General features: G+C 43.6%; 1 protein-coding gene across 1 annotated transcript; it reads right to left on the reverse strand.

Annotated features, from left to right (window-relative positions):
* Positions 1-1,429: 1,429 nt before the first annotated feature.
* Positions 1,430-11,761, reverse strand: ARPC5L (actin related protein 2/3 complex subunit 5 like). The gene is made up of 4 exons (XM_044992208.1): positions 11,509-11,761; positions 6,305-6,377; positions 5,420-5,596; positions 1,430-1,955 (listed from the first exon to the last, which is right to left on the reverse strand). The coding sequence occupies exons 1-4, from the start codon at positions 11,646-11,648 to the stop codon at positions 1,893-1,895; spliced, it is 453 nt and encodes a 150-aa protein (XP_044848143.1). The 5' UTR covers positions 11,649-11,761; the 3' UTR covers positions 1,430-1,892.
* Positions 11,762-18,055: the final 6,294 nt, after the last annotated feature.

Raw genomic sequence — 18,055 nt, forward strand, 5'->3', positions numbered from 1 at the left:
TGAAGGGGAGAGGAAAAGATACCTCCAGTGCATCATTGCGTTTCAAGTTTTGTTTTTTTACCTGAAACTAAACTACAGTCCCCTGGTTTTGACTGGTGCTATATGATCCATAGCATTAACACAACATGCCAGGATCTTCTCACACACAGATGACTACACAGCTTTGTACATTAAAGATGTGCTGATTGTTTATTAGCAGGACACTACTCAGAAAAGGTCCACTTCAAAGGGAGTAAATGTACTTCTGTTTAAAGATTAACTATCAGCGAGCTCCTATTCAGAAGATGAGCAAGCACTCACTGTACTTAAATGCGTAAAAGGTGAGGACACTTTTCATAACAGCATTAGCTATACATGAAGCTCTGAAGTACAGTAACTCCTCACTTTAAGTCATCCTGGTTAAGGTTGTTTCATTGCTGATCAATTAGGGAACTTGTTCAATACTCCACTCTTGCATTGTTTGGCTGCTTGCTTTCTCTACAGCTGGCAGCCTTTATGCCTGCACCAATCAGCTGGCTTGCAGCATTTCAGGGGCAGGGGGGAGGAGTGAGGACTCAGCTGGCTTGTGGCATGGGAGAGGGGATGCCTGCAGGCCCACTCCTTGTTCCCTGCCCCCTAAACACTGCAAGCCAGCTGATTGCCCCAGGGAGGGGGAGCCTGCATGCTGAGTCCTTGCTCTTCCTGCCTGGGGCAATCAGCTGGCTTGCAGTGTTTAGAAGGGAGGATGCAGCTTGGGAAGTAAAGGGGGAGGAGGCAGAGTAGGGGAAGCTGCCATGCAACATGCTTGTCCTAGCCTGCCTCATCTCCAGTGCCAGTAGGCTGTGCCTGCATGGGGTAAGGCAGGGGCACCTCCCAACTAATACCATATGTACAGTACATTTGTAAACACACAGCACATGTACACTGCTCCCCCCTGCATAGTATTAAATTGCTTGTTTAAAATGTGTATGTCTTGTCAGGCAAAAGTTTTCCCTGGAACTGAACCTAACCCCCCTCCAAATTACATTAATTCTTATGGGGAAATTGGATTTGCTTAACATTTCACTTGAAGTCACATTTGTCAGAAACATAGTGTTGTAGTTTAGTGAGGAGTTACTGTAGTTCCTTGCTCAGCTGGCATGAAGAGAAAAACTGAGCCCTCAGTTAGAGACCCTTAACCCCATATATTATATTTGGCACTTAACTTAATCCTGTGTTTATACATACAAATTAAATCAGGGCTAGAAAGAAAACACAGAGTGAGGCAAAGGTGCAGTTCTAGGTGCTCCAGTTTAAAGCATGTCCTTTAGAGACAGTCAAGGTGGTGTAGATGTAAACAAGAGCACAATGCTATGTCGAGGTGGGATCCTACACCAGGACTATTTCAATACTCATTTGCCTTTGAATCAAGGGCTGTTTATCTAAATTGTAAAATTAAGTTATTTGACTCTTACAATCCAAGAGCTTTATTGATGCAGCAGGCACTTTACAATGAAACCAAACCAGTAGTCCAGCTAGTCCTTTGATTGTATGTACAAAGTCGCCTTTCAAATAAACATTTCCCCCCCACCCAGAAACCAGTCAATTTTGTGTCTGCTGAAGCCACAGCACCTCTTCTTTTAAATAAGCAATACACACAGGATTTAATTACCTCTCCCCGTACAGTAATAAGAGCAGAATTTCTGCCTTCTGCTTTACCTTTAAACAAGGGATCAGAAGGTCTCAGCTCCTATATTTGATAGTCAGAAAACAAAGTAGTATTTACTCTTTCCCCCAACCTTTAAAATTAGAAGCATTCCAGAGGTTTCCAAAGTTTCAGTAGATCACAATGTCTAGAAAGATGGACCAGTGTCACTTCAGCTAATTCTTTCTTCTGAGTCCAAACCTGTTCATCTGGGTTCAAGTTAAGTCTTTTAAACAGTCTTTCTTGCTGTAAGAACTCTTACTATGGAACCTAATCCACCTACTGCTAGTGCCTGTGAGGGTGGGAGAAGGAGATAGATATTACACATCAAATCACACCATTACACACACAAGGCATCTCAAACATAACAGCAGATATTAGCTAACCTCATTTCTATACTTAATTGTAACACTAAGCAGTATATAGTTCACTTTTCCATTTGTTGCTAGAGTTCCTGAAATTCAGACACTATTCACTATTTAAGCATTTACTTCTTACTTTACATAAGAAAGGCCGTACCGGGTCAGACCAAAGGTCCATCTAGCCCAGTATCTGTCTACCAACAGTGGCCAATGCCAGGTGTCCCAGAGGGAGTGAACCTAACAGGCAATGATCAAGTGATCTCTCTCCTGCCATCCATCTCCATCCTCTGACGAACAGAGGCTAGGGACACCATTCTTTACCCATCCTGGCTAATAGCCATTTATGGACTTAGCCACCATGAATTTATCCAGTTCCCTTTTAAACATTGTTATAATCCTAGCCTTCACAACCTCCTCAGGTAAGGAGTTCCACAAGTTGACTGTGCGCTGCGTGAAGAACTTCCTTTTATTTGTTTTAAACCTGCTGCCTATTAATTTCATTTGGTGACCCCTAGTTTACTTTACATTTTCTTGCTCTTAAACCTTTGAAGTAGTTGTTTAAAAAAGGTTCTTTAATGAAAAATAGATTTCCTTAATAGGTGCTGGAATTAACATTACTGTTTAAGTTAATTCTTCTGAAAATGATAGGGTAACAAATCTGCAAATGAACATGAAGCAGAAACAGCAGTTTTCATTTTGTGGAATCTCACTTTCAACCACTAGAAAGGAAATATGCCCACAGGATCAAGTATTAGTGTTACCAAGGAAGCATAAGTTTGGCATTATGCTACTGGTTCAAGAGTTGAACATTCTAATAGGTCAGCAGCAACTACAGCCATTTTTGGAAAAGACTAAAACCAAACATTAGGAACATATTACTGGACAGTTTATCCCAACTTCTTAAGAACATTAATAGAAACAGGAAATTTAACCCTAATAGAACTGTTTAAGTTACAGTAAGCTTTCACCTAAAGACTCTGCAGGTACCTCCTGCAGTTGTGATCTTACAGAACAATTTAACTTCTAGTGGTAACAAGCCCTGGTACAACTTATTCCCCAAATCACCAAGGAGAGAGAAGCTAGGGGTTAGGGTGCTAAACTAGGATTTTTTGACCTGGATTCCATTCCCAAATCTGCTCAGACTTCCTTCAGGACTTTGGGCAAATCTTTAGTCTCTATGCCTCAGTTCCCCTGTCTGTACTGTGGGGATAATCATCTCACTCTTCACAAGTGTGTTGTGATAGGCAGAATGAAGACTGTGAGGTTCAAGTATCTGATGCAGCCTGGATCTGTAAGACAAGCTATTGTATTATATCAGAGAGCCCAAGGACTCTTAAGGGAGACCTGTCAGACGGTAACCTAGTGACATCCTGTAAACCATTCAAATTTAAGGGGATGGTGCAGAAAGACTCTAGGACACAGAGAACAAAGCTATCATCAGTTCCACTGAAGGTTTTAATAAAACTTTGTATGACATTACCACAACTACAGACTCTGTCACCTGCCATAGTTCTGACTGGAAACAAGGTTCTTTTGTTTTTAGTCTAAGTTCCATATCCTGTGTACAAACAGTAAACCAACATGTACCTACATTAGGGTCTAAAAGCTAGATATACTAGTGATTGGGAGAAAACAGCTATATACTTATGTAATTAAGACAGTCAGTTTAGTTTGTTTGTCAGTTTATCTGTTCAATGCAATAAAAATGCAGCCTATGAAGTATTACAACCTAAGAACCTGGTGCAGGGAGTACTAGTGTCAAACATCCTGCTGCTCTTAGAAAGTGCAATGTGATAACTGAGCCATCTGTCTAAGAGGTGTGGGAGAGCCTGTGTGTAATGCACAAGCTGGATGTATAAGAATTCATAAGTTTTTACTCACTTGCACCCAAGTCACAACTGAGAATGGTTTCTATTGCTAAAGCTGGGCAGCTGGCTCTGACACTAATTTAAAAGGTACTGAAAGGGAGTGCTAGATCTCAAAGGACTAGACAGATGACTCCTCTCACCATGAATGAAGTAGAATTCAAGCAAAGCTTCAGTTTGGAAACAGGGCCAAGTCTACTTCAGAACCACCTCATTCCTTTCTAAGTCTGGTGATGAGTGTGTAGGCTGTTTTTACATTTGGCTGCATACTTGGCATGGTAACAGTTCCCTAGCCAAGGCAGTATGCTGGGTAATTTCATACACCATGGGCCACCAATCCATAATAGCCAGAAACCATCATTTTCATTGGAAACAAAAAACAAGGAGAAATAATGCTCTTTGACCATGTTCTCATGACAGCATCTCCTCCCATCCCCACATTTGAAATGACATTCTGCAAAGCAAGTGGCAGCTGCAGAAGTCTTCAGTGCAGTTATGCAGTATCACTGCTGTGTTGGAGTCAGCAACTGTGTGTCTCCATGCCCAAAGGGCAAAGCCTTTAAGGTCTGAACACATCCCTTGTGCAGTTGTAGACGTACCCTGAACTTAAAGAGATTCCTTCCTTTAAATAGACTTTTCAAGACAGTTGTTCTACACTCAGACCTACACTCTACCCTTGGGAGAGGGGCTGAACAATCATTCCATACAGACCTATGCCTGCTCAAACATGCACCCTACCCAGGGGTGGCAGGAAGGAAAGTGTCAAAACAGTCTGTTGGCAGCAAGGCCCTCACCACACCCTCGTAGAATCACAGAACAGCCATCCCATAGGGGACCTTTGCCTCAGGACAGTACACATCAGAACAGTCATTCCACACTTAAACTCAAAGGTGGAGTGTGGATCCAAGTAGGAGCTTTTCAATTGCAAGACTGCACAAGAGTTTCTCTTGTAAGTTAGAATTGTGCAACAATCACTGCTCAGTTTTGTACACCCAGATGCCAATTTATGGGCATATGACAGGTGAAAGCTCTGACAGTTGTGTATTTCTCTAGCACATATCTAGAGGCCTATGCACCTTGCACTACATATACACCCCATTAGAAAAATCACTTTCCCAGTGTAATACTTTGAATAATCAAGTCTCCATTTACAAGTTGGTAGATTCTACCACAAAGAAAAACACACCACTCTACCCAACAACATCATAATATTTCCACCTTATTCCTCCTTCCATGGACTCCCAACCTTCCTAAATGGCTGCAAGAAAAGATGGAATTTGAAGCCTACTGTAAGTTAATGAATCCAAGCTCTGGCAGACCAGTAGGAGGAAATGAATTCCCAAATAGTGTAGCCCTCAGGGAAAATGCCCTGTCATCAGACTCCTCCTTCAGCACCTCCACTGACTACGATATTATATGATTCTGCATAGGTACTGTTACATAAAGCATTTAGAAACTCAGAAGATTTTCAACAATGATCCTACTGAACTGTGACTTCATGTTTAGGCAGCAAAGGAAGAGACACATACCTTTTCATGCCATTGAAGTAATATTGCACTGCTATTTTCTGTTGGCTTTTCAAATCCTTTATAAACGTACTTCATTAACAAGTCAATACCATTTCTGTCTAATGAGTTTACTGCCTGTTCTATCTCACTGCTTTTAAAGGATGTGAGGACCTTAAGCACCACTCCCTGGGCCCGTTCCTGCAATGACAAGAGAAGTAAAATGACATCAGAACCTATTGCCCCCCAAGACCAAAAACAGCAAAATCTTAACTGTATCCAAAATGCACATTTACTCAGCAAATGACTTCTGCCTAACAGATAACATGCAATGGAACTCTCAGCTGGATATAAAAAGCTATGTCAGTTTGTGAACCATCAGGCTTTAGTTTTACCATTTTAAATTTCAGTAGTTAGGAACATTTGAGAACCAACTTTTTTAAACATTAAGGATTGAAAAGGGTCAGTGTTTCCTTCTGAGAAAACATGATAGGATTTGGTGGGTCAGTGGACCAGACTTGTAAGTATCTTAGCAGCAAGTTTCCCCCACCACTATGCCCTAGCATAAACTTGCTATCCCACTCCATCCAGCCAGGTGTGTGTACTAAGGTGGAGAAGGCACATATATTGGATAGCTTCTAATATTCTTCTCCTAGAGTTTTCATAGTAAAGGTCCAGCCATCGAACAGAAGCAGTTACTAATCAAAGATGTCTAAGTACAAATATACAGCATATACATTTTACAAATTGTTCACATAATAGGCTATTAATGATCAGCTACTTATATTTTCAGAGAAATGTTATTTTAAAGTGTACTAACACTCCATATCTGGGTCCATAATGATCCGTGTGTCGGCACCTATGGTGAACTAACAGTCACACCATTAGAAACCCAAAGGCTCCATTTACCTTTATTGCTTGGTTCTTGGTGTTCAAGGGAGAATTCCTTAAGGCTGTGTGGAAAGCTTGGAGCATATCACCTGTGCAGCACAGCAAGTCAAGGACCCAAATTGTTTAGATATTCTTAAAGATGATTAATAAGTATTCTATAAAGGACGGTTCAGAGCATTGGATTTTCCAACACACCTAACTCAAGATAGTGGAAACAGGAAGCAAGGATCAACTGTAGCAACATACCACACCTTCTGATAAGGCTGTCATAACCCTCATTTTTAATATAGCTAAGACTATTGTGAATAGCCTTTTGAGTATCCTAAAGATCACCACAATTTGCTTTGTAATACAATATACCTGATTTCCAAAAGATGTTGTAGGAGCAAAGCAGAGTGTCAAAGTGTGCACATCAAAAGGAAACTCAGTTCACAGTCAACAGATCTTTACTCTTACCATTGTTTCTAAATACTATACATACTGTACACAATAATGGCTGAGCATCACCATGAACTCAGAGATATCCCAGCTTGTCACAGAAATTACATTACTTAGAAAGAGCACAGTGGATACTGTGTAGACACTGAAATTCCAAAATAGCATTATGGAGTTCAGGGTCCATGTAACCTGAACACACACGCATACACAATCTAAAAAGGGTCTTATCCTGTCTTCAGTCAGAAAGCATTCCCAATTCTTTCAATAGGGTTTGGCTGAGAAAGGGCATGCAGGATTTCCACAGCTCCTAAAGCTAGAATTCACAGAGTAGGTGAGTAAGAGCTCAGCATCCAGAAGGAAGACATGTTAGATTAGCTGTAAAAATAGAAACACATCCACTGGGGATATCCAGAAGAAAATGTCAAATTGGCAAGATGGCAGCTGCATTTACCAGCTTTAACAAGATTTAGTCTGTTCAAAACCAAACTAAAACTTCAACTCAAATGTCATTTTCACCATGTATATGATTCTGGAGGCTGGAAATCCACCAAAGCTACAGACAAATATCTAAATGCCTTTGAAAACAATGCCCCAGGAAAACATTAAATTGAATGAATTTATTACAAATGCCAAGATTAATCAGAGTTGAACGACTCCTTATCTACAAAGTTACCCATAGATGATGATGAAAATATCGAACATGTGTTAAGAATGAAGCCTGAGCATCTGCTATGGGCAACTCAAGAAACATTAAGAGGCGTCAACCAAAAGAATCCTTCCATTGAACAGTATGTACAGAGAAAATTACGGGATTTAACAACAAAGACGACATGCAAGAAGCAGCCCAGGCTAGACAGATGATAGAGCCTTGGTTATTTGACAGCATGGGAAAGATTCAGATTACACACATCTATTTATGAAAGGGAATGCATGCATACCTCATCTAGGAGGCATCCAATCCTGTCTCCTGCAAATCCTAAGCATAGCTATAGATGCACAGGATAAGATACTGAAATGCAGTAGAGAAGCTCAGGAAACAGCATTAAAAAGTTTCTCCTCCCTTAGGAGGAGAGTATGGAACCTGAGCTTTGCCAATTAAGACATAAGTCAAATTATGGTAATGGAGCTAGGTAGTTTGGGAATTCCATACTGTACAGTAAGAACAGTCGCAAGTATCAGGCAATTAAATATAAATTTAAAAACTTGAATAAAAGATGCCAAAGAAATCAGCACCAGATTTGTGTTTCACAATGATTTTAATTAACTTTGTGATCCCAAGCCCTGAAACTACACCGCAAGAGTAAGATTGTTAAAGCTCGACAGCACAGCATGAAGAATTGCAAACAAGTGCTCATTTTACTTCAAGGTCAATTTCCTCTTCACTTATAATTTTTAAAGCAATAGTTCACACCTGAGGTGACAGGAAATCCTTTGTCAGTTAAACTAAAGCTGACAAGACTTCACTGTTATAAAAACAGAAACCTCCTCATTCACCACACAAAACTTAAAACTTTGCAAATCAGCAAAGCCTTGTCCTCAGTTATTCAAACTGAGCTATGGAACCATCTGACCAACATTCTCATTTGCTCAGTTCCAAGGATGCCAAGTAACAAGAATGACATCCAGGGTGACAAGTCACCTAAAAAGTAACTTGGCATACTGGCAACTATAACTGGAACACTCAAATAATTTGCTATTCATTTCTATTATGCTTATAAATACAAGTAACAGCAGGATGTTAATGAACTAATCTACTTCCTTAATTAATAGCAGATCCCCTCTCTGAAATACATGCCAGTCCTGTGTTACCCCCAACTTCATATTTGGGTTTAAGAAATCATGCTGCCATAAAATAGTTAATTCAGTCATTCTCAACACTTGTTCAGATAGAAAAGTGCATCTTGGAGGACTTCATGAACAATTTTATTTGGTGAGGAAGAGCAGCCCAAGTGACAGCTGCCACTCTGGAAGAATTCTGATCAATATAAAGAGATCAGCACATACTGCAACTAGTTACTAATCAAATTAGACAAACGTAGAATAGTTTACTGGCCTGCTGCCTAATTTAATTTTTACAGTGACTGAATCTTAACTACATAATATGGATACAAGATAGCTCAGAGGATTGGTAATGAGATACAGATCCTGGCATCTTTAGATGACAGACTAGAATCCAGCCCAGGTAGACACCAAGTCTGATGGCTGTTCGGACCAATCTGAAATGATTTGGTAGGGCTTAGTCCAGTCCCCTAATGGAGAGAAGTCCCACATCATAGAAACCACCACAGTTATCTTTTAACAGTTTGAGCAGAGAATCCAAGCAGTGAATGGGGAGAATGAACTTTGTCATCTCCACATGTGGTAAAGCAGTCACTATTGATATATATTAGTGATGGGTGCAAGCCTCTACCTTTTTTGTGGGTGGAAGACATTCTTTCCTGGGTGCTGGCAGGTGAGTCTTGCCCACATGCTCAGGGTTTAACTGATCGCCATATTTGGGGTCAGGAAGGAATTTTCCTCCAGGGCAGATTGGCAGAGGCCCTGGAGCTTTTTCGCCTTCCTCTGCAGCATGGGGCATAGGTCACTTGCTGGAGGATTCTCTGCAGCTTGAGGTCTTCAAACCACAATTTGAAGACTTCAATAACTTAGACATAGGTTAGGGGTTTGTTATAGAAGTGGATGGGTAAGATTCTGTGGCCTGCTTTGTGCAGGAGGTCAGACTAGATGATAATAATGGTCCCTTCTGACCTTAAAGTCTATGAGTCTATAAGACATAAGCCTCCCAGGCTATCAAGCACTTTACTCTAGGTTACACCGTGAAAAAAGATCTGCACAACTCCAACTGGTATTTTCTAAGATGCACAGACAAACTAAAACTACTATTTCTCCTCCCACTCAGAGGCCATCCTGCTCTCTCCCCCCTACACTTGTTTTAGGCTTCATTTTAAAAACATATTGTGTCAAGGCACCTCCTTCCTTTCATCTTCTGAACAGGAACCTTAATAAAAGGAATAATCTGGGTTAGGTCCCAGTGTGGCTGGTAGCTGAGTTATTTTAAGCACATTTACATCAGTCTGGCTCAATTAACTCACTTCAAAACACACTGTCCTACTTGAAAAATTATTTCAGAAATGGGATGAGGCAATGGAACATTCTCCTTCTATATAAGGCTCTCTGTCCACAACCCCTAATTAGGTAACTTAATTTGCTTCCAATGTTTCTATCAACAATCCATTATAAACTATGAATTACAACCAACTGCTACAAAAATTGAGATCAGATCCCACATAATCCCCTTTCATAAATTGCTAAAAATGACAGAATTGTTGGTGTTGCAATATGCAAAGCTAGTACCTGCAACTATAAATCAGGTTATTTCAGATTTCAGGACCTGGTTAGAATTCCACAGGAAAAGAGATACCAATCTTAATCAAAGTTAAAGCATCATCTGGGGCTTGCTTTCATTTCTCATGTTTGCTGCTTTCTTTTCTTTATTAGCCAAGTGGAGTTTTCAATTTTGCAAACTGTATCATATAAAGATGAGCAAAATAACCTGTTTATTTCTTATAAACAGAAAGTGCAATGGAAATTAGAACTCATGAAACTGGACAGCAAAAAGGCAAAGATAAAAAAAGGAGAGATGGGTTAAGATAACATTTTGGGGAGCCAAGCATTTTTAGCATTTTAAACAGATGTCATAAGGGAACTATGTAAATGAGTCATACCTAGGAGCATTAAGGAATACCTCAGAACAGATAAAAAAATTATACTTTTAACATCTCTCCAATTATAGGTACCGTATTTTCAGTCATGCACAGCTACTTAATCTCACCAAATTTATATTCATGACAATTTACAAAAGCACTTTGGGAAATGCATGTTTCACCCTAAATTTTGAAAGATGAGACCCCCCACCCCCTTTAAGGCTATAAAGGCAATAATGCCCACACTGCAACCATGGACTATGTGGTGTTAAAAAGACATATGCAATATAAACTGTTGCTAAAGGAGAGATTTTCAACAGTACAAATGGTAGTTAGGCATCCTATACTTCTTGAAAGTCAACTGGGAGTTAGATGGCTTTCTGCCAGGTGTTCCTTTGAAAATCCCCCTCAGAGTACTGTAAATCTTCATGCCATGATACATGTTCTAATACATGCTTTTCTGAGCAAAGTAACAGCTAATGATATTGACTTTTAAAGTATCATCAGCATCATCTGAGTAGTAGCCAGTGAAAGGAATGCTTCAGTTCACGTATCAGAGCTACTGTTTCAGGCTTTCTGCAACGTCAGGCAGCCATCACTGCTTGGATTACACTTTGGATGGGTTTACAGTTTTCTTTGCAACTATAACAGAGACCACTCCCGGGGTTCACCTGGGGCCCTGCTGCAACGAACAGACCCAGTTTCACACTACAGACCAAACGGCTGAACAGCTCTCGAGCCCCAGCGAGCAGCAGCAGCAAGTCAGCACAGACCGCAGCGGCCTCGCGCGGGCGGGATCCCGTGAGACCCCGTTTCCTGCGCTAGCTCTGCAGAGACGGGTGGTGTCAAACCGCCCGCCCGGAGCGGCCCGGCACGTGACCCGCTCCCCTCCCCCGCGGCACGGAGCGCGCCCCTAGAAGAGCAGCGGGGCCGGAGCCCCGCAGACTGGGCGCGGCCCCCCCCCCAGAAGCGGGGCCCTGGAGCGACGCCACCGCCGGCGGCCCGCCTGCCTGGAGCCGCCCGGCGCGGCTCTCCCAGCCGGGCGGGGCGCCGGGCCCAGGACCCCCCCCCAAAGGATATTGCCTCAGCAGCGCCTCCACCTCGGGAGCCGGGTCCGGCTCGGCCGCCGCCGCCTCGTCCGGCTCCTCCACGAACTTGTTCTCGTCGTACTCGTCGATGTCCAGGCGGCGGAAGCGCGAGGAGAGCGTGTTCCGGGCCATGCCGGCGGAGAGGCCGCGCTGCGCCTCGCCTCGCCTCAGCCGCGAGCCCCGCGCGCCGCTTCCGGCAAGGGGCGGAACCGGAAACCCCGCCCGCCGGTGGAGGAGCGGGAAGGGCGGAGGCGGAGCTTGGCTGTGAGGCGAGACTGGCAGGGCCTGGGGAGGCGGGGCTGAGCGGACGTGGGGGCGGGGCAGGGCGTGGGGGAGGGGCAGGGACGGTGGGAGGTGGGGCTGAGCAGGCGTGGGGGAGGGGCAGGGACTGGGGAAGGGGGCTAAGCAGGCGTGGGGGAGGGGCTGAGCAGGCATGGGGGAGGGGCAGGGACGGTGGGGAGGGCTCGACCCACCCTCCAGCTCCATGCTGGGCCAGTCAGGGAGGGGGCCCCAGGTGGGTCCTCAATTTTGCATTCCTGGAGGTTTCATCACATGACAGGCTTTAATTGAAGATTAATTTTTAATTGCTGGAGGCTCCAGGACAATCCTGGAGGGTTGGCAAGCCTACTAGAAGCAGGTGCTGTTTGCCCTGTTCTGGGAGCACCAGAGCCCTGCCTATAAACACATGCAACTGGGGCAAGCAGCTACCTAGCCCTGGGGCAGGCCGGAGCTAGGCCTCCCCACCGCTCCTGCAGTTGCAACTGGTAGAGAAGTGCCCAGAGTGAGGTCAGGCTTGGCTGGGTGCAGTCCATTGCACAGCCACAGTGAACTCCAGACCTTACCTGCCTTGTCATCAGTCAAAGGAGAAGTAGGCGAAAAGCTGCTGTAAGGAGGTGAGTGTTGTCACTTTGTTCTAAATCCGCAGTTCTCAGCCAGGGGCCCAGGGCCCCCTGGGGGACCATGAGCAGGTTTCAGGGGGTCCACCAAGAAGGGCTGGCATTGGACTCACTGGGGCTGTAGGACAGAAAGCTGAAGCCACACTGCCCTAAGCCCCACCACCAGGGCTGAAGCCATAGGTGCCGACTTCCCCTGTCCCGTAGGTGCTCGACCCTGCCCCCACTCCACCCCTTCCATGAGGACCTGCCCCCAAAGTCCCCATCCCAACTCCCCCCCCCCCCCCCCGCCACTATTCCAACTCCTTCCCCAAATCCCTGCCCCAGCCCTGGCTCTTCCCCAGGTGCTGCGATCCCTCTCCCCCCCCTCCCTAACCCCCCTGGAGTGTGCTAACACTGCCAAATGGCTGTTGCTGGTGGCTGGGCAGGAAGCGTTGGCAGGTAGACAGAGGAGTGTGGATGCAGCATGCTCAGCGGAGGAGGGGAGCTTGGCTGCCAGTGGGTGCTCTGCATCCACCAGTTTTTCCCCGTCGGTGCTCCAGCCCTGGAGCACCCAGAGTCGGTGCCTATGCTGAAGCCAAAGCTAAGCAGCTTGGCTTCATGTGGCCCTCTGTGGCATGGAGCCCCATGCAATTGCCCTGTTTGCTACCGGTAACGTAGGCTCTGGCTTTTATATGCAGACAAACAGTTGTGGCACAGGTGGGCTGTGGTGTTTTTAGATCATGTTGGTGGGAGGCTCAGAAAGAAAAAGGTTGAAAACCCCTATTCTAAACCATAATAAATCTAGGACTAGGGTAGCCCAGCCCCTTACATACCAGGTCCACATAGCCAATATTTTACTTGCATGACAAATTATTTCTACTCCCCCCCCCTCCCTTAAAGTTTATGATACTGGGTTCAACCATCTAATGAACCAGCATTTAATATTAAGATGTGGAAGGAGGATGTCTGATTTCCTACAGCTAGAATTATGCATTAAGAAATTACATGCTGTTCCCCATTGCTTAGATTTTCCACACACCCTAAGCTATGTTTCAGTTCCAGTAAAGCTCCTCCACACCCCTCCTTTCAAGCATTTCAGTTTGCTTATGCATCCTGAGGGAATTCTGTGCCAAAAAAATAAAATATTCTGCACACATTTTAAAAATCTCCACATTTTATTTGTCAATAAATGTGAACACTCCAGCATGGCAAGGGGGGAGTACAGGCCACTGACTACAGAGGTGTGAGATCACCTTGTGTCCCCTGCCAATCTGGATATGGACTCAGTGCTAAAGTTGCACCCAACACAGACGCAGCACAAGGACCAGGCCTGTCCCAGAAACACCCTGGGGCCCTGCCCCTCCATGCTAAGATGTAGGCAGGCAGGTTCAGCCTAGCAGGATCCAAGTGTGGAGGGGCTTAGTGTGGGGAGATCCAGGTGTGGGGTGATAGGGTTCTGTGTGGGGCAATCTGGGTGCAGGCAACTTGGTGGGGGGAGGTGTGACATGTTGGATCACAGAAACCCCCTTGGGAGTGGCCAACTGATGTGCCTGCTGCAAACCCAGACCCAGAGTCTGAACCATGTCCCCTAACAGCTGTAGGCCTAACTGAAAGCAACTTACAGAAGTGTTCCTGTCTTTAACACTCTGATGTCCAACTCCCAGTGGGATCCAAACCCCACATAGATCCATTTTACTCTGTATAAAGCTTATACAGGACAAACTCATAAACTGCCCACCCTCTATAATACTGATAGAGAGATATGCACAGCTGTTCCCCCCCCCCCAGCCCCCCAGGATTAATACATAAAGTTAATTAACAAGTAAAAAGTGATTTTATTAAATAGAGAAAGAAGAATTTAAGTGGTTCCAAGTAGTGGCAGACAGAACAAAGTGAATTACCAACTGAAATAAAATAAAACATGCTAATCTAAGACTAATTCAGTAATACCATTACTGAGTACAGATAAAATGTCACCCTGAGAGATGTTTCAATAAGTCTCTTTCACAGACTGGACACCTCCCTAGTCTGGGCACAGTCCTTTCCCCTGGTACAGCCCTTGTTCCAGCTCAGGTGGTAGCTAAGGGATTCCTCATGATGGCTGCTCCCTTTGTTCTGTTCTGTTCCACCCATTTATATATCTTTTGCATAAGGCGGGAATCCTTTGTCCCTCTCTGGGTTCCCACTCCCTCCTCAATGGAAAAGCACCACGTTAAAGATGGATTCCAGTTCAGGTGAGATGATCACATGTCACTGTAAGACTTCATTACCCACTTGCCAGCACATGTGTATACAGGGAGACTTACAGGTAAAACAGAGCCATCTGCAGACAATTGTCCTGGTTAATGGTAATCATCAAGATTCCAAACCACCATTAATTACAATAGGCCCTCAGAATTATATTTCATATTTCTAGTTTCATATACAAGAGTGATACATTATACAAATAGGATGATCACACTCAGTAGATTATAAACTTTGTAATGATACCTTACAAGAGACCTTTTGCATGAAGCATATTCCAGTTACATCATATTTAAACTCATTAGCATATTTTCATAAAATCATATAGAGTGCAACATCACAGGAGATCTAGATGAACGGGTGCAGACTTAGTGGGACTCTGCAGGGGAGTCCAGGTGAATGTGGTTGGGGCTCAGCTGGGGGTCTGGTTGTGGAGTGCTCAGCAGGACAGGTCCAGGGGCTGGTTTGGTGGGGATCTGGGTGTGGTGGGCTAGTCAGGGTGGTCCAGGTACAGGTGGGGTGAAGTTTGTTGGGGAGGGGGGTGGTCTCAGTACAGGGGTGGGGTCCAGATGCAGGGAGGTAGGGCTTATTGTGGGGGTCTGGGTGCAGTGGGACTCCAGATGTAGAGAGTGAGGCTTGTTAAGGTCTGGGTTCAGGTTCTGGGTACAGCGGGTGAGGCTTGGTAGGGTGATCTGGCTATGAGGTGGGTCCAAATGAATGGGGGTTGGGGGGATGGGGGAGCAGCTTCCTGTACACTGCCCCCTTCCTCCCCACAGCTGAGGAGCAATAGGGGCAGGAAGGATGGGGGGAATGATGCAGAGCTTCCTGCAGCCAGAGAGGTTTCTGGGGGTGGGTCTGACCCAGTCCTGGCTGCTCCTTGCAGGTGAAGAGGAAGTCCTGTCCTCCCCAGCCCAGCCAGGACTAGCAGCCTAGCCTAGCTCAGGCTAGGAGCCACTGGCTGAAGCAGCCCCAGCTCCACTCCCACTGATTTCTCTCTCCACTAGCTGCTCCAGGCACACAAAACAATGCACTTGCACTGCTGGGGAGCCACGCACAACCACTCTTGCAGCTTCCCCATCAGAAAGTCATTTTTCTGCAGAGAAGCAAAGAAAGCTGCAGGGGATACAAATTCTGTGCACATACAGTTGCACAGAATTCTCCCAGGAGTATCAGTTCTTGAGGAGAATAAGGTGTCTTTTGGAGCTACAAGGGAACAGTTAAGTTCATGTCAGGCTAAGGGATAACATTTATCAATGCAATCAAGATGAATTGTTTTTCCAACATTTTTTTTTCATGCAAATTTGTTTAATAGAAAAGGCATAGTTGGACACTGCAGGAAAATAAGAGCAGCTACCAGTCAGTACAATTTTAATGAAGATTTGAAAACTGAATTTAAAGCAACTACTGCGCTAAAAAAGAACCTGCTGTAAATGAAGTGTATCTACTAGATTAATGGATTGGTTAGTATGATACTACACCTAAGTGCTAGGACAGTGTGGTGGCACCTTGAATAATCACACCACCACTTCCTTCCACCAAGCTGAGTTTGCAGAAATACTGTTAGAAGTTGGGTACTACAAAATTTTGAGGGGTTGATCTAGGAGCAAAGATCCATGGTTGAATGGCTGCTCCATACCAGTGGAGTGGATCATTAAAAGGGAAAGATTGTCTAGTGATACAAATATGTTCACTTGGGTATTTCCAGCTCTATCAGATTTAGCACAACTTCAGTTGCCACTTAGTTTCTTTATACCTCAGTTACAACCCCTTCCTCCATCTAAAAATGGGGATATTTCCCTACCTTAGAAAGGAACTATGAGACTTGATTCATTAGTCATAGAAAAAACACTTAAGTTCCTTGATAGAAAAACGCAACCAAATATTTTGGTAGGGTTAATCCTATCATGTGACAATAAGGGTTTGATACAGAGAATGCCTTACTATCCCCAAATTATCAGAGGGGTAGCCGTGTTAGTCTGGTTCTGTAGAAGCAGCAAAGAATCCTGTGGCACCTTATAGACTAACAGACGTTTTGCAGCATGAGCTTTCGTGGGTGAATACCCACTTCTTCGGATGCAAGCAGTGGCCAAATTAGTTTATAACAGATCAGAGCACTTGATTTATTCTCTACCACAGCCATTAAACTAATGTATAGAACTACATATTTCAGGATTGCTTTTCCTCCATAATATAGTCAATTATAATTGACAGGGATGAGAGAGCCTCTTTGCTTATAGTACTACAATTCACAAAGGTAGAAAGTCAGTAGTTTTAATATTGATGCTAAACAGCTTGCCTGAGTTATTTAAAATAAATAAGCACAGTGTCACATGTAACATTTTCTATTACTATATTGGATTTTCATCAACAGGTGTCCTTCAACCAGACAAAAACAAGGTTAGTATCATGGGGGGGGGGAGGGGAAGAAGGTGGAACATCCACCACCGAAGGAACTTTAAAACATCAAAATATGCTATATAGCATGAGGGGAGTTAGAGTTTTTGATATTATGTAGGTAATCTGTACAACTCAAAAGCATTAAAGACAGTAATTAAATGCAACAATTCTTCCATTTTATCTTACGTTGTGTAAGAGGAGTTTTGAAGTAAACAAAGTGAATTATTTTAATTGCATAAGAATTAAATGTTTCCAGTGTTCTACAGTTAGATTAGTAATTAGATTCACATTCTTGTAAAACAAAAATCCTCCTCCCCACTGCCAAATTATTCCAGGGTCCAAGACATGGCTATTTCAGCTGTTGACCGAATAGAGCTCAAATGTCTGCAGAGGAGTATGCTTCTCCTATTTCAGTTTACCATTTAAAACAAAATTAAAAAAAAAATCAAGGTCCAGATCCAAATAAAAACTGCACTTGTGGGTTGCTGTACCAGCAGTGAAGTCAATAGGAGGCCAATGAGTCTATCTGCTCAGTGTTCTTTGCCAGATCTAGTCATAAATTAGTATCTTGCTCTTCATTTTACATGAAGTAAAAAACCAGAAAATTTAATAGAAAGCAGTTTAACTTTTATTACATTTCCAGAAACCAGAAAGTTTTATCCTATGAAAATAATTAGATGTTCAAAACTAATTAAAAAAACTAAAGTGCTTTATTGTTGACTAGCTTTGCCAGAATATTTCTGGAATGTTAAAGTAGTTGAAATGAAAGGGAAATCAGATTGATAAATCCCAGCTAAATTGTTAACTAGAATCATTAAAGATGCTACTTGTCTTCAGTATAGAAACTAAGCAGAATAAGAATGCAACAGAACCCTTTGCTGCTGCCTGGACATGTTATGCAGAAAAAACAGCCACAGTTGTGGGTTTTTTTTAAATCACCTATCCAAAAAAATGAGCAGATTGTTTCAAGACAAGTCTTGGATTCAGAAATGTTTCTACTTGCACTCCAGAACTATACATCTA

The sequence above is a fragment of the Mauremys mutica genome, chromosome 18 (assembly GCF_020497125.1).
Source record: "Mauremys mutica isolate MM-2020 ecotype Southern chromosome 18, ASM2049712v1, whole genome shotgun sequence".
Taxonomy (NCBI): domain Eukaryota; kingdom Metazoa; phylum Chordata; order Testudines; family Geoemydidae; genus Mauremys; species Mauremys mutica.